The sequence below is a fragment of the Odocoileus virginianus genome, chromosome 34, assembly GCF_023699985.2.
Source record: "Odocoileus virginianus isolate 20LAN1187 ecotype Illinois chromosome 34, Ovbor_1.2, whole genome shotgun sequence".
Classification (NCBI taxonomy): Eukaryota; Metazoa; Chordata; class Mammalia; order Artiodactyla; family Cervidae; genus Odocoileus; species Odocoileus virginianus.
The window spans coordinates 671,302-687,998 of record NC_069707.1 but is presented as its reverse complement, the minus strand read 5'-3'; the positions used below and the strand labels follow the sequence as shown (position 1 = coordinate 687,998).

The 16,697-nt window shown below is 48.8% G+C and overlaps 1 protein-coding gene across 14 annotated transcripts in view; it reads right to left on the bottom strand.

Annotated features, from left to right (window-relative positions):
• The window catches only part of WDR27 (WD repeat domain 27), a 246,485-nt gene that overhangs the window by 151,987 nt on the left and 77,801 nt on the right, over positions 1-16,697 (bottom strand). The window contains exons 22-23 of one of the 14 annotated variants that reach the window (XM_070461526.1): positions 10,191-10,379; positions 9,517-9,758 (exon numbers count right to left, since the gene is read on the bottom strand). The exons of the other annotated variants lie outside the window; for them this stretch is intronic. Coding sequence (XP_070317627.1) covers positions 10,224-10,379 — 156 coding nt within the window. The 3' untranslated portion in view covers positions 9,517-9,758; positions 10,191-10,223. Of the gene's footprint in view, positions 1-9,516; positions 9,759-10,190; positions 10,380-16,697 lie in introns of those variants that run through there. 14 annotated transcript variants of the gene reach the window in all.

Genomic DNA, 16,697 nt, shown 5'->3' with positions numbered 1-16,697 from the left:
TAATTTCATGTATTCTAACATCTGGATACATAAATTTCTCATCCAAGTAAAATTTGAAATTATTTGTATTTTCTATTCATCTATAAGAATGTTTTAATGTAAAAGATATCTATTAATATATTTTTAATTTTTTGTGAACTATTTAAAGTACAATTTTATAAGATAACTCACCTAAAAATTAAGATAGCTAATCATACACAGGTAAAATTCTAAATTATACTGAAAGGCTACCATACTCTGGGAAAAACATCCATCTAGGATTCTAGAGACCTCTATAACATGTGTTCTGCCATGAACTAGCTCTATAATTTTCAATAAATCACCTCTTTTCTTTAGGCTACAAATGGAATACCACACCTGGCAGGACTGCAACTAATGCATTCCCATCAGTGGTGGAGAGCTTGAGGTGAGGCAGATAAACTGTTCAGAACTGAGGTCTGAGCCCGGGTCTCCTGCTCGCCAAGCATGACGGATGCTGCAGTGCCCGGGTGCCCTTCCCATGGGCTGCCCAGGTGGCTCAGTGGTGAAGAACTCGCCTGCAATGCAGGAGACCCCGGCTCGATTCCTGGGTTGGGAAGTTCCCCTGGAGAAGGGAAGGGTTATCCACTCCAATATTCTGGCCTGGAGAATCCCATGAACAGAGGAGTCTGACGGGCTACAGTCCATGGGGTCGCAAAGAGTCAGACACAGCTGAGCAACTAAACCACCACCATGCTCTTTTCATTATTTTCTTTAAAGCTCAAAGATTTCTTTTACTTAAAATTAGGTTTCCTTGGGTCTGACAATTAAAAGACATGAGAGTCATACAGGAGACCATGAACTATTTCAAATTCTTAAATTCAGCAACAGGGGGAAGAAACAGACTCATCCATCAGAAGTTCTTTTTTCTTTCTTTCTTTTATAATCTGACATAAATCACAGAAAGCAAAGGCAAAATTTAAAAGCAATATAATATTCTCCAGTAGTTCACCTTATCCTTGGAAATGAGACTTATTAACTGTTATCCAGATGTGTTTAACATAGCTTAAATCAACTGCGCTCTGGTTTTAAACTGTAGGGTAATAATTTAACAATGTTCTATCTGCCTGAAACAAGACCACCCACACTGAGAAATTTCCATCTTTCTTGAAGTCTGTATAACACGGAACTTGGCAAGCAAGGAAACGGCAGTAAGGAAGGCCAAGGCGAGGTCCGGAGAAGGCAGTTTTCTATACAGAGTATGAACTGCTGATGATAAATAGAAGTGACTGTTGTTCAGTTTTCATGCCCAGCACATCCACGTCGGGACAGCTGCTTCCAGCAGGAAACAGCAGCACAATTCCAAACCTGTCTCCAGTTAACCCAATACCTTCCCCATACACTTTCAGCCGAGGAGTCGGGACCAATGACCGCACACCAGAGACCACTCGACAGAAGTGCGTCCTGAGGTTGCCAGCGTGCCTGCGAGCCTTCATCTCCAGAAAAAATTAGAGCTCCTTTGTGTGCCAGTAACAGAAACAGACTCAAAAGAGTGAAAGTGAAGCCTGCACAAACAGTTCAAATGAAGGTGGACGAGGATTCTCCTCTTGGAAGATTCTCTTGGGTCCCACATCAGGACCACACCTGCTATGTGCTCGGGGGACACCAGAGCAGCCAGGCCCCACACACCCTCTCGAGCCTGCATGTTCGCCGTGCCCCTGCTCACGCCTGCACGGAAGCACCTCGGCTCCAGCCACGGATGCTGTTGATCTGGGTATGTTTCTTTATATCTGAGCATCCTGTTTAAGTGGGCTCCCCTGGTGGCTCAGATGGTAAAGAATCTGCCTGCAATGCAGAAGACCTGTGTTTGATCCCTGGGTCGGGAAGATCCCCTGGAGAAGGGAATGGCAACCCGCTCCAGTATCCTGGCCTGGAGAATCCCATGGACAGAGAAGCCTGGCGGGCTACAGTCCATGGGGTCGCAAAGAGTCAGACACAAATGAGCAACTAACACTATATCCCATTTTAAGCATGGAACTAATAACGCAGTGACAGAGACCGCTTAAAAATGAAGGAAAATGCTACAGAAAAGACTGCTCTTTCAGTTCCAGCTGACCGCCCCAAGATGTTTGATGGCATGCATCAGACAGCAAGGATTCATCACGCTCCCGAGACAAGACATGCGGGGGGCTCTGGACACCGAGGAGTGGAGTCGAGACATTGATCAGATGTTTAAACTGCACCTGCGAATCGGGGCTCTCCCCTGGGACCAGACTTCACTACGGATGTCAAGGATGCAGCCCTCGGAGGCGGGAGAGGAGCGGACTTGGGGGCCGAGCCACCCGGACCAGCCCTCCAGTCCCCACCTCCTCTCCTCGGCTCTCGGCAAAGTCAGGGTCAGGTCACACAGAGGGGCCCTCAGGGAGAGGGGGGCCTCCCTGTCACGCCTCAGCCCGCAGGCATTTTCTAGGCAGCCGCAGCTCGCTGATCCACAGGGCGTAGATTCACCGAACACGCAGCCCTAACCCAGAGTCATCCTGCTAAATGCACCACAGAGGTCAGGGTTGTCCTCCCAGCAAACAGCGGGAACCTCTGTACCAGGAGGCGGCTGTCACCTTAGTAACAGAGGCTGTCATCTTGGTAATAGAGGCGGTCCAGGTCACCTGCTTCTTTCTCCCCAGTGGCCCCGCGTGATCCTAGTGACTGAGAGAGAAACACAAACCAGGCCAGCCGCCCCGAAGTTTTCCCCGCCACTGCAGGAGGCAGGCGAGGCGCCCCGCACCCCCCGCCCCCGTGTGGCTTGGATTCTGTGCAGGGGGGCGGCCAGAAGGAGCGTGGACACGAGCGCAGACTGTGAAACGGCAACAGGACTGAGGGCAAGGGCCAAGGTCGGTGGTCGGAGGAAGGCTCTTTGCAGGTGTGACCGGAGAACTGGGGTCCTAGAGACAAGCTGGTGATGGAAACTTCAGGGAAATCACCGTCGTCGAGGAGAAAAGCAGGGCCCGAATCCTGAGGCAGAACAGCTCCCTCGGAGCAGAGACGTCTGGGGAGCGAGACGCGCTGCAGGGCGGACCCTGGGCGAGGAGGGTGGGTGCAGCGCCCGGGCAGAGGTAGGCGCCGTCCTGGGGGGCGGGCAGGAAAGGGACACCCGCTGGTCTGTTTCAGGGAACGTCTGGCCGCTGGTGAGAAGGGGCAGAAGAGGGGTGTGGTCCAGGAGAGAACAGGGTCTGCACGAAGAGTGGACGGATCTGACTTGTGGGTCAAGACTGTGGCCAGGGTGTGTAATCACACCTCAACAAAGCATGGGGCTAAACACATGGCCAAGAGTCCTTATCTCCTGAGGATGTTACTGCGCAGTGAGGCAGTCACCACTGAGGCACACCCTGCCAGAGGCATCCTTCCTGATACATGGAGAGTGTGCTGGGGTCGGGGGCTAAGCAAGATGCGTTACAGCTGCTGAAAACAGGAGGACGTGGAGATCCACCATGCACTGAACAGACGCTTGACCTTCTCCACAATAAGACAACTGCAAGGGAAAAGCCCAGGGGCGGACAGGCCTGCGGGCTGGAACCACTCACCCACACGGGCCCCACAGCCTCTCCAAGTGAGCCCTCGGCCTAGAACAGCAGACTTCTGAACAAAATGTACTCTTTTTAAGACACTTTAATTGGTAGAAAGGATCCATTTACTTGGCAGTTTGGAAGTTCTTTGTTACACTGAGCTAAAAATAAATCTTTCTGAAACTTCCAACCCTGGGACCTGGTTCAGTAAGGTGGAAACCGAGAAGCAAGTGGACTCTTCCTACACGAAAACTCTATAAAGACTGAAGGGCAGCTGTCAGTGCAAACTGATCCTTCAAATCGTACCTTAAAACCAAAAGGAGGTGTTTTCCTCATAACAGTTCTTTTCCTATTCCTCCTCCTCTTTTTTCCCCCAAGTCCAGGTGCCCGTAGCCTCCTTCTGGGTTTGGTCACTCAGTCGTGCTAACTCTTTGTGACCCCGTGGACAGCAGCCACCAGGCTCCTCTGTCCATGGGATTGTCTAAGGCAAGAATCCTGCAGTAGGTAGCCTTTCCCTCCTCCAGGGGATCTTCCCAACTCAGGGATCGAACCCGCATCTCCCACATCGCAGGCGGATTCTTTATTGACTGAGCTACCAAGGAAGCTCTTCTAGGACCTTGCAATTTCACTTGAAGCCTCTCTTCTCACTGGTTTGTTCACACTGTCCACATATTGAATAAATCCTAAATATATTCAGTAATAGTTCTCAATCTGTTTTCCTCTTCAATACATAGTGAATGACATTATTTCTATCATATGATCCCATTAAATTAAAAGTACAAAGCTACTGCTTAGACTTTGTATGTGAGCTTGTCCCCACCCACTGGGTAAAGGCCAGGCCTGCACATCATTTGTCCACAGTTAACAGGACAGCAACTGACCAAACAAGAATACTGTCCATACAGACAGAAAGGAAGAACTGAAAATAAAAGGACTGTGGTCAGTTCTGTCAGTGTTTTATGGTAATTGAAGTGCCCCCAATACTGAACTTCTTTCCTGCTCTAAGAATCATGCACAACATTTGCCAGAATCCCTTTAACACACACATAAAAATCACATTAATGTGACGTTCATGGTGACGATGTGCAGGATTCAGCGTCTTTCCTCAAAATCCACAGCTGTTCACCTCAGCTCTCCCCACCCACGGGTACGTGTGGGGGTGGTGTGCGTGACGGGGGTAAGGGTGTGTGAGTGACGGGGTGTGTGTGTGAGTGACAGGGGTGTGTGTGACGGGGGTGAGGGTGTGTGAGGATGTGTCTGTGTTTGCTCTCAGTTCCCGAGTCCTCTCTGCCCCCAACTTTCTTGATCCCACTCACAACATCAGAGTTAAGGTTTTGGTTAGAAAATAAAAGTGTAACTACTAAAAAAGTTGAACAGATAAATTCTCAAAGTTTAAAATGCTTCTGTTCACTTTATGGGCCAGTACAACTGTCTGCACAGTATTTTCTGAATGCAATTTCATGTGAAGAAATGAAGTTGACATACAACTTCCTCATGGCACCACGCATCCAGGCAGCAGCTCAATCCTGGCCTGGTTCTCAGTCCTGCTGGCCTCAGTAACGTCACCTACAAGAGCTATTTCTTGGCAGGAATCCATTTAAACCATGAGTCTGTTTTTTAAGTATCTTAATACTAGACACGTCCTCAAGCCACTTGGTAGTGAACTCCTGTGCCTGTGCTCGTGGCTGTGTACTGAAGGTGAGGGCGTGGGCACCAGGCCTCACGTGTCCATCCTGCTCAGAGGGGCACTGGAAATGAAGCAGGGGAAAAGTTACAACCAATCTAGACAGCATATTAAAAAGCAGAGACATTACTTTGCCGACAAAGGTCTGTCTAGTCAAGCCTATGGTTTTTCCAGCAGTCATGTATGGATGTGAGAGTTGGACTGTGAAGAACGCTGAGTGCTGAAGAACTGATGCTTTTGAACTGTGGTGTTGGAGAAGACCCTTGAGAGTCCCTTGGACTGCAAGGAGATCCAACCAGTCCATCCTAAAGGAGATCAGTCCTGGGTGTTCATTGGAAGGACTGATGCTGAAGCTGAAACTCCAATACTTTGGCCACCTGATGGGAAGAACTGACTCATTGGAAAAGACCCTGATGCTGGGAAAGATTGAAGGCAGGAGGAGAAGGGGACGAAAGAGGATGAGATGGTTGGATGGCATCACTGACTCAATGGGCAGGTGATGGACAGTTTGGGTAAACTCCAGGAGTTGGTGATGGACAGAGAGGCCTGGCCTGCCATGATTCATGGGGTCACAAAGAGTCAGACACGACTGAGTGACTGAAAAAAAGTGAGATCTCACTAAACTCCACGAAGACCTCTTCCCTTCTAGTTCAAACACGTCCTACAAAACAAGAAGCGGCTTTGGGCCTCAGGGCCCCAGCACCTCCTCTCCGGCCAGAGCTTCACGGCGGTGCCACTGTCCCCGTGGGCGCTGAGCAGAGTGCTGAATGCACCTGCGTCTCCTCTGCCCCTGAGAAGCTGGAGAAACATCCAAACTCACACGGAACCCCTTCTCTTTGGGGATTTCACTGAGTTCCACTACATCTTACAAAGCAAGACAGTGGGAGTGTTTTCTCAAATCAGAGAATAAAAGGTTTTTTCCTTCGTTTAAAAGTTTTTTTTAATTTATTGGCAGGTCGCTTATTTACGGTGCTGTGTTAGTTTCAGGCGCACAGCAAGGGAGTCAGCATTACACATACCCGTCTATCCCCTTTCCTGGATACTCTTGGCAACTTCTCAACTGATTGGAGGAGACTCTGTTTCATATAAGTGGCTGGTTCAGGCGCTCACCGAAACCTTCACAAAAGGTAAACTCTCAGGTGACTGCAAAGTCGCGTGGCCGCCACCCCTGAGCCTTTGCCCCACTGGCCGCTGGAGGAAAACAGGACGCCAACAAGTCTCTTCACGTTTGCACACAGTCTCCGCTGTTTTTATGTGGGGACAAGTTAAACAGGGTGCATACTCAACAATTCTAGGCAAAGCAAAACAGTGGAGGAAATGGGAAATCCCAGCCGCGCCCGGGCCAGCGTGGCCCTTCACACTGCTGTGGAAGGTGCATGAGGACCCACTTTACTGTGTGAGGTTATTTCATCAGGAACAAACCACGACCGCAAACATCTAAACCACAGGGGCCCACAAGGTTCTAATCCTCCCCTTCATCACTCAGTCAGATGGCAGGCACTCCGCCTCCACTGTCTACAGGTGTCTGTGCCCCGCCCCCCACCTCCTCCTCCTGCACTGGCGGGTCTGTGCCCCCACCCCACCCCCACCTCCTGGCGGGTCTGTGCCCCCACCCCACCCCCACCTCCTGGCGGGTCTGTGCCCCCCACCCCCCCCCCGTACCTGGCGGGTCTGTGCCCCCCACCCCATTCCCCCCTCCTGTACCTGGCAGGTCTGTGCCCCCCACCCCACCCCACCCTCCTGTACCTGGCGGGTCTGTGCCCCCCACCGCCCCCCCCGTGCCTGGCGGGTCTGTGCCCCCACCCCACACCCCCTCCTGGCGGGTCTGTGCCCCCCACCCCACCTCCCCCTCCTGCATCTGCTCCCCTGCACCTGGCGGGTCTGTGCCCCCACCCCACACCCCCTCCTGGCGGGTCTGTGCCCCCCACCCCACCTCCCCCTCCTGGCGGGTCTGTGACCCCCACCCCACCTCCCCCTCCTGCACCTGGCAGGTCTGTGCCCCCCACCCCACCCCACCCTCCTGTACCTGGTGGGTCTGTGCCCCCACCCCACACCCACCTCCTGGCGGGTCTGTGCCCCCCACCCCACCTCCCCCTCCTGCACCTGGCGGGTCTGTGCCCCCACCCGCTCCCCCCCCCCCGTGCCTGCCTCCTCCACCCACGATGTTCTGTCTCCAGCAGACCAAGTAAGCCCTTCTTCTCTTTCTTGTCAAATGTCAGAAGGAAGTGCTGGTGCCAAATGTTCATTGAATCTTTATAATGCACCTTAGAATAGCAATTAGGAATTAATCTTATGGCATGAGCTCGGGCTATAGTGGTGTGCATCTGGAAGATCTACCACATCCACCAGCTCACGCGGTGTTACAGTCACACGCAGGCTGGGGACGAGCCACAGAAGACCCCTCACTTTACTGGTGCTAATGAAGCTTACAGTCAATAGAAAATGCTTGCTGTTTTAATAAAACACGAGTATTCAAAAACATTAGGAACGAATAGTCACAAAAGTATGAGTAAATATAATAGTAAGTCAGAAAGGCAGGAAAAAAGGGATCAGCTAGGCTGTCGTGGGGAGTTTCTGGTTGTGGATGCAGGATTTCTCTTCAGAACCCTCTCTCAGCAGCTGTGTGACCCTGGGGCCATCTCAACCTCCCTTGTTTGTTTTTCTGTAAGAAATGATGACACCTTTTAGGATGACTTTGAAGGCTAAATAAATATTAACTTTATGTGAACATGACAACTTGCTATGGAACCATAAGGATTCTCAAGGTCAGTCCTCCTAGAAGAAATCGCTCTTAGAGCGATTCTCATGAACGTGGAGCGCAAACCAGGCCTGTCCCTGCTAGCATGCAGGGCTGGGTTAGGACCGGGGAGGGGGACACGGCTGACCTGCAGCCCAGGTTCCACACCAAGGCTGTGCCCGTGAGCCCCGTGGCCTGACTCCTCTCTGGGGGCGGGGTGTATCTTATCAAAAATGTAAAATAAGGACAGTGTTCTCTATGATCTTTCAAGTCACTTCCAGCTCTAAAGTGCGACAATTCCAGCTCTGCTAAAATGGACCATGAGCAAACAGACTAACAAACAAGTCATAATCATCTGAACCAGCAAAGTAAGAACCAAACCGCACAGGAGGTGCCTTCCAATTTAAGGCAACTGTGGAAACTTGACTCCGAACTCGTTTCCAAGCTGAGAACTGTAGGCCCGCGGTCCCCTCGGCCTCGAGATCTGGAAGAACTTAGTGGCTTGGCAGGACGGCATGGCAGCTGGGCACAGAGGCACACAGCCTCCCAATGGAAAAGCTGACGGCTGTGCAGGCTGGGGATCCAGTAACCAAGGTCCCCCTCCGCTCCAGAGCCGCGGGGAAGAGCCGCGCCCGCGGGGGAGGGCAGAACGCCCCCGACCCGCTGAGCCTGGAGGCCCTGCTTTACCCCTCTCGTGTCCCTGCGTGTCATTCCTGGAAAGCGCAGGCTTAGATACGAACCAGCACAGGTGTGAACAAACAAAAATACCAACGCAGTGAGTCCGGAGACAAAAATAAACAGCTTAGGCTCCCAGACCTCCAACTTCTGAAGCCACAAAACAGACGTTCCGTGTGTAGCCCCTTTGCCATCTCACTCCAGGGCGGCAGGACCAGCGGCCTTCGATGGATTCATAGGCAACACTGGAAGGGGCCACTCTTTCTAAGCTGGTTTGGAGTTGTACGAAAGTCTACATTTTACACATAAACTCACTCTGTGTTTCTGCCAATTCATCACTTTAAATGCTTGCAGAGCAGACCAGAGCACAGCAGTGTCTTGGACCCTGGGTCTCATATGTGTGTCTCTGCCCCCACAGGAGGGAATCGCCCTCAGGGAAGACTGTGACTCCTGGTCCACATGGGGGCAAGTGAGCGCAGCAGTCAGCAGTGATGACGGGATCGTGGCATGCACATGCATGCACACACACATGTACACTCGTGCACGTACACACCCACGATTCACTCCCCAAGAGACACTGAGCTTCTGCTCTGCTGGTGACAGGTCTGACTCTCAGGTGTAATAATGAAAGTGAAGAAGAAAAACCATCCTCCCGAGGAACGCAGATTCCAGTGGAGAAGCGACGCTAAACTGATAATTTGAGAATGTAACACTCCGTGAGCCGTTCACTGTTGTGCTGCGTTCAGCCGCTCATCATGTCGACTCTTTCACCCCACGGACAGTAGCCCACCAGGCCCCTCTGTCCATGGGGCTCCCCAGCAAGGATACCGGAGTGGGCTGCCGTTTCCTTCTCCAGTGTGCTTTTTACACCAGGATCTGAAGCTGTTATCAAAAGGCCGAGATCTGAAGCTGACTTTATTTTAGGGGAAGGTCAGAGAAGACAGTGTTGAGGCCCCAGGCTGAGTAGGGGTCTGACAGGATCACACCGAGGGCAGCAGTGATGCGGGGCTGGCACGGGACCTCCATGAACGGTGCGGGCGACAGAGCCGGTAAGCAGGCCAGCTGAGACCTTGTGGGACAACATCCTGGAGGTTGTGCTGAGGACTTACATTTACAGTTTCATTTATGCTTTTTCACCAAAATCCTACAGGGAAAATTATGCAGCAGTTAAGCAAAATGGTGACCGTGAGGTCACATAAGGTCAATTACAGTGTTATAGTGAGAATTTTCCAGAATAATATTGAGCCTTCAGTTTTATAATGGAGCCACAAGCAGTCAAACATTTCAGACATGTTATCAGACATGTCCAGAACTTTTGCCACAAGCACCTTTGCCACAGCATTTTCAGTGCGTGACTAACTGGCCATAAACCAATCATGCAGGAGAGATTAAAGCACTGGTGACCGTCTGTCTGACTCTCTGGTTTCGCTTCTCCATCGACACACTGCCTTGTTTTCACATGACACAAGCCAAAGCCCTCATAGTGATCTACACCGTGGCAGACAGGCGGGGCAGCCCTGAGACAGTGGACGACAACCGTGCACGGCAGCCAGGCAGAAAACGGGAGTAAAGTTACCGGAAGTGAGAGCGCAGAGCCGCACTGCATCCTCTACCAGAAAATGATGACACATCGCTCTGCAAATCCGCTGGTGATCTGAAGGAGCAGAGTTGTCACGGGGATGTGTGACAAGCGACAGTGAACCAAGAGTGCACAGCAGGGCTCGGGTACAAACCACGTCCCTGTCCTGGGAAACCGATAGCCCTCCTAGTAAAGAGAGAATATTAGCAAAAGAAGAAAAAGTGCAATGCTGAATGAGAAGATGAATCAACAAGTAAAAAAAAGTATAAAATACTACAAAGGAAAGACGTGGAAGGCGACCCACAAAATAAAATCGGTCATTTATACATGATTGCCATGACTCTACATGCATTTTAAATTATTCAAATATTTTGTATTTCACAATAAAAACTTTTTATTTTTTGTTATTCATTTCACATTATGTGCCTTTAAATGTAACTTTTAATTTTTGGTTATTTAATCTTTTATAGCAAAATTGCCTTATAGTCAATTAGATATGCAAAATGCTTGCAGCAAAAACATAAACAGTAAAAGTTCATAGAACCATCAACAGGAGACTATGGTGTAAAATGTACAGATGTCTTTTCAGTGCTCCCAGAAACCTTAATATCTATAAAAACCCTTCCTTTATAGTATTTCATGATTTCTTAAAACTGTGAGTACTGAGTAAATTATGTCATTGTATTTCCCCACATGATTTAGTGCTTTCTGGGTTCAAACTAGCAAGTGTGACCTGCGTTTCATCAGAAATTGGTGTAAATCCAACATTTCTCTGGACTTGCCATTTCCTACAAATTAGCAATGGCTTCTGGACATCAAACGCCTTCCTCACTGGAGAACTCTGTTTTAGGTCTGCTAATCAGTGATCTGGGAGCATACCTGTGGTTAGAACTTTCTCTCTGCTTTTTTTAATCAGGTCTGTCCACGGTGGCCTGGGGCAGTACTGATTTCATGCAGGTAACGACACCTGCGCTGTCTCTGGCCAGGTTGTAGATGGAACATCTAGACCACTGAGGCGCAACATCAGCCCTGGGTTCGGGTTCCAGTGGGTCCTTGCTACTGAGTGATGGATGTGGGCCTTCCTAGAAGAGTGGGTAGCAGGCAGGGGTTGAAACCTTGAGTCTGGCCAGCCAAGTGCTGGCAGGCCCCCAGGGGGACAGTGCATGTGGAGTCGGCCTGTGTACCGCCGTCCAGGTCACTTAACACAGCAGCTCCCAGCGTGGGCTCTGACCCCCATCCTGATGCTCCAGTGGGACATTCAAATGTCCAGCCTCTTGATGGACCTGTGCAAAGAGCACACGTGGGACAGGGCACAGATATCCCTACTTTCTCAGCAACACTCCAGCAGACTTTGATGAAAGTTCACCTTGTGTACTGTGCATGACTCTCCAACTCGAGTTCCTGCTGCTGAGCTAAAATAGATTCCACACCTCTCCAGAGCACAAGAGCCATAAATCTATAGCCAAACAGACGTCAGTTGACTGACGTTGGCAACTGGAGCCCTGGAATAGACTCTGCTACGAACGGTTCAAACTGGAAACCCTGTCTCGTGCTGGGGAACACGACGCCCTCTCCATGTGGCCATTACAGCCTCACCCGCTCGGGTGGCTTCCAGCACAATGATGGCTCCTACCAGTTCCAGAAGTTCAGTTTCCTTCCTCTTCTGTTGAAGAAATTCTGTCAGAAACCTTGAGGTCAACACCTTATTTGTTTCATCTTCGTAAATAATCATCTGGACAGGTTATGCTTATGCTACAGTGAAAGATCAATTTGTGGTCCTTTTTCTGGCCATCATAGGAAATTGCTTGAATATTAAAATAAATTACGTGACAGTAGCAGGCTTCCTACTCCGCAAGTCTGCACTACATTTAAATTTATGGTTTGGCTGTTGACTTTGCTAAGATCTGCAGAACATTTTCCAAAAGGGAGATACTGTAGATTTTTTAGAAGTGAAATTAACTTTTATGATGTGGGCATGATGAGAAAGTCAGGAAGTATCTGGGAATAAAATACTCTTCAGAACCAGAGCACCATATATGAAAACACACGTTTGAAAGCACTGGACGTCTGAAAGCAAACAGCATTAATGCCACGTTCACAGGATGTGTACTGCCTCTCACAAAATGGAAACAAGCCAAGCAGCTCTTTCACAATCTTGATGCAGAATTCACCTCTGGTCAGAGAATCTACAATGGAGAACATACTGCTGGCCCACAGGTCTCTGTGAGCAAGAGGTGGTCTCCCGTCTCATCCTGTGCGTTTCAGACCCCGTTTCTCCTGGGAGCCTTCCCACACTCACAGGGCACTTAGGATCCCTCTTCTGTTCTTACACAGCTCCTTGGGTGTGCAGTGTGGGCACAGTGCTCCAGAAGGTGGGACCTGAAGTCAGCTGGATGGAAAACAAACCTTAGCATGACTACTCGCCAACCACATGGGTTTGTTCAAGTATGCTAACTTTTTCATGCCTCAGTTTCCCCATCTGTAGTATGAGGATAATTAAGTATCCACTTATCCAGGATGTGATAATCAAATAAATAAATGCTTATTAATAAATATCACTTAGAATAGTGATATTACACAGTACATATTAATATCTAATGAACATAAGAAAATTTCTAAATTGAACTCAAACCATTTTGTCTTTGGCTACAAATAAGAAATTAGGCTTGGGTATGTGGCCAGGAAGAGAAACTCTAAATGGGACTCATTTAACACAGCACACATGGAGGCTGGCAGCTACTTGACAGAAAACTCAAGAGGCATCAGAGGCAAAATCAAAAGTGAGAGTTGATGCCTCTCGGGTTTGAATCCAGACAAAGACAGGCTCAGTACGGGCTCTGCCACACTTCGGTATCAGACCTCGGCCAACAGACCCTTACGCTGCTCAGTGCCCTATCCAGTGCATACAGTAATCTTTAAGATCAGCTCACTGCATAATGTATATAATTATATGGGGTATAAAGTAAAGAAAGTAAAGAATATATATATCTACATAGATACAAAAGAAAAAACACCAGGGAACTCCCTGGTGGTCCAGTGGCTAAGACGCCACAGTTCCACTGCAGGAGGCATGGGTTCAATTCCTGGTCAGGGAACAAGATCCCACATGCCACATGGCAAAAAATAATAAAAAAATAAAGATAATATTTAAAAACACCATACACACATGTGCACCTGCACACAGAATTCAACACTGTAACAACCCTCTTAGCTGTTCTAGAATCACAGAGATTATATAATTCAACAACCCAATTTTAGAGATAAGAAAATCAAGTCTCGAGGTTTAGTGAAGAACTGCATGGCAAATATATAAGATGTCACTGCTATGGTTTAAATCTGCTTAAAGATAATGTTTGAACAAAACTTATAATAATATAATGTGAATTTACAGCATGTTGAAAAGTGAAACACATCATTATCAGAGATTAAGGACCGGGGAGGAGAAGCGCAGACGCTTACAGACACCTACACGGTTTCACGACAGATACAAGGCTTCCTGGTGGCTCAGATGGTAAACAACTGACCTGCAACGCACGAGCCTCAGGTTCGATTCCCAGGTCAGGAAGATCCCCCGGAAAAGGGAATGTTAACCCACTCCAATATTCTTGCCTGGAGAATCCCATGGACAGAGGAGCCTGGTGGGCTACAGTTCATGCAGTCACAAAGAGTTGGACATGACTGAGTGACTAACACTTTCAGTTTTCATAGATAAAGTGGGATAATATAACCTGAAGGCATGCTGCCATAAATTAAAGTGTACACTTCAAAACTTCAAGCAACTTCAGATTGCTAAAATAGCATGCTATAGCTAGACTCCAGAAAAAGTCACAAAATAGCAGTACAAAAAAAATCCAACTGAGCGAAAAGAAGACAGAAAAAGAAATATAGCATATGGACAAGTAGAAAACAAATAAACAAAGTGAGAGTCTTAAACATGATCATATCAATAATCACATTAAATGTAAATGGCCTAAATATACCAATTAAACAACAGAGAACATCAGACTGGATAAGAGTAGGACAAAGCTGAGGACCACTTATAAAGAAACATACTTTCAATGTAAAGACCAGGCAGGTTGAAGAAGAAAATGAAGAGATCCTATTGTAATGCCAGTCAAAAAGCTGGAGTGGCCATGTTAATATCAAGTGTATTTCAAAGGAAGTAAAGAAAAAGACACCATTTCATAAAAGTAAAGGGATCTAACCACCAAAACAACATAACAATCCTAAACGCAATGCAGGCACTTCAAAACACATAAAGCAAAAGCTGACAGAATTATAAGGAAAGAGGGTCTCTTAGTGGAGGATCCTCAGAGAAGAGTCCCTTACTCAGGATCATAGACTTTTCAATGCCACTTTCAGTATTCATAGAACATGTAGACAATTATTATGGATAAAGACGATCTGAAGAATGCTTTTGCCCATTTGTCTTAGTTTATACTTATAGAAGGCTCCAGACTAGACATTCTTTTCAAGTAAACACAGAACATGAAACAAAGTTCATTAAATTCAAATCATGCAAAAAATGTGTTGTAACCAAGTGGAATTAAATCAGAAATCAATAAAGATCTTGGGAAAGTTCCCAAGGGTTTGCAAGCAGAACACATTTTTAGATAACCCAGTGAAGAACCAGCAAAGAAACCAAAAGAGAAATTTGGAGGTCTTCTGGACTAAATGAACATGAAAAGGTGACATCAAAATCAGGGGGAGTTTGTTTTCTCCATACCCTCTCCAGCATTTATTGTTTATAGATTTTTTGATGATTGCCATTCTGACCAATGTGGGATGGTAACTCATTGTGATGTTGAGCATCTTTACATGTGTTTATTAGCCATCTGTATGTCTTCTTCGGAGAAATGTCTGTTTATCCTCCAATTAAAATAAGTAACTGAAAAAATCAGGCAGATACTACTAAGAAGCAGTGCAAGGAGGGGACTTACGGCCCTGAGCTCCTACACTGGGGCCCTTCTGAACATGAAGAGCACTGATTCTCGGGGCAGCAGGCATATGGCAGGACCACCGGGGAAACCCAGAGTTTGCGCTCCTGTTATGTCTTGGCACAGGGCTCTCACAGTCCAGGGGGAGGAAGGCTGTGACTAAAGGGGTTGAGAGTCAGGGGTGGGGTGGGATCTGCTGCTGAATGGAAGACCAGGTGAGGGGAAGGTGGGTAAGAAGTGTCTGTAAAACTTGCTACAAGTGAGAGAGGGGCAGAGGGGACGGGTGGAGGGAAAATCACAAGTGATGCGATAACTGGTTGGGTTATGTTCAACAGCAAGTGGACGAGGTGGGGGTGGAGACCCAGGACACAGGCTGCCAGTGGGTGGCGGTCCTACAGTCAAACAAGGGAGGATCCACCGGGCAGGCCCTGTAACGAGGAACACCCGGCCTGGAGGTGTAACGTAGAGCTGGAAGCAGAACGTGGGTCTAAAGGAGAGGAGCCGGGCATTTGCAGAAGCCCAGACACGGAGGCTCAAGATGAGGACAGGAACGGCTGCACTCAGAGGCTGCCCGCAGACTGAGAAAGGACGGACCTACGGCGGCCCCTGAGAAACCTGCCCGAGAAGGCAGGCTCCGCCCCGAGAGTCTCACACCTCCTGGCCCCCAGCACCCCGAGGACTCCCACAACACGGACTAGACTTTGAATAAATCGGCTCATTGCTCCTGCAATGAGCGAACATCCAGTGTGGAGCATCACTCACTCAAGGAGGAAAAGGAGCCCATTTTCAACAAAGGAAAAAGTTGAAAAGTGACAGTGAAACCCTCAGTGAGCGGCAGCGGTGGCCCAGGTCTGACAGGAGCCAGCATTTCTGACGAAAAGCGACCCCGGCCTCTCGGGCTCAGTGGCCCTGGTCAGACTAAACTGGCCTCGACAACCTGTGCTGACCTCAATCCGTCTCCAACCAGAGGGTGCATCCTGCTCAGTACTGAGCTTCATTTGTCTAAATGTTGTAATCAAGAGCAAGAAGATTCTGTGAGGCTCTGTTTTCTCACAAGAGACAAACACACAGGAGTAACGGTTCAGACAGACATGGTAGCATAAGTCTTTTCTCTGCCAACATAATTTTTAAAGACTAGGGTTAATCAAAATAGAATTCTCTCGCTTGTTTTAAAAGTTAAAACGCAAGCTGTGAAAATAGTAAAACTTATTTCCCAAGTTCACAGCTGCCTTGACTTTCTGATCCTGATGGCAGGAGGGCTGCAGGGAGCTTTAAAAGGAAGGGTCAGCACTTCTGGGGCTTCTCAGAAGAGCCAGGCAGGCACCCGAAGTGCATCTCCACGACATGAGTTAGGCTTCCAACCCGAGGGCAGCGTCCCTCGTGAGGACTGTTCTTTTGACCCCAGGAGGCCCTTCCGGCCTCACTGCATCGCCCTTTGGGGATGACACCCCACCCCAGGTGCCCAACACCCACATGGCAGGTGGCAGCCCCCTGCCGGCTCGGGCCACGCCACCCACGGCAAGGGAACCACTGTCAGATGCAGCCCAGGCAGCTGTGCGCCTGCTTC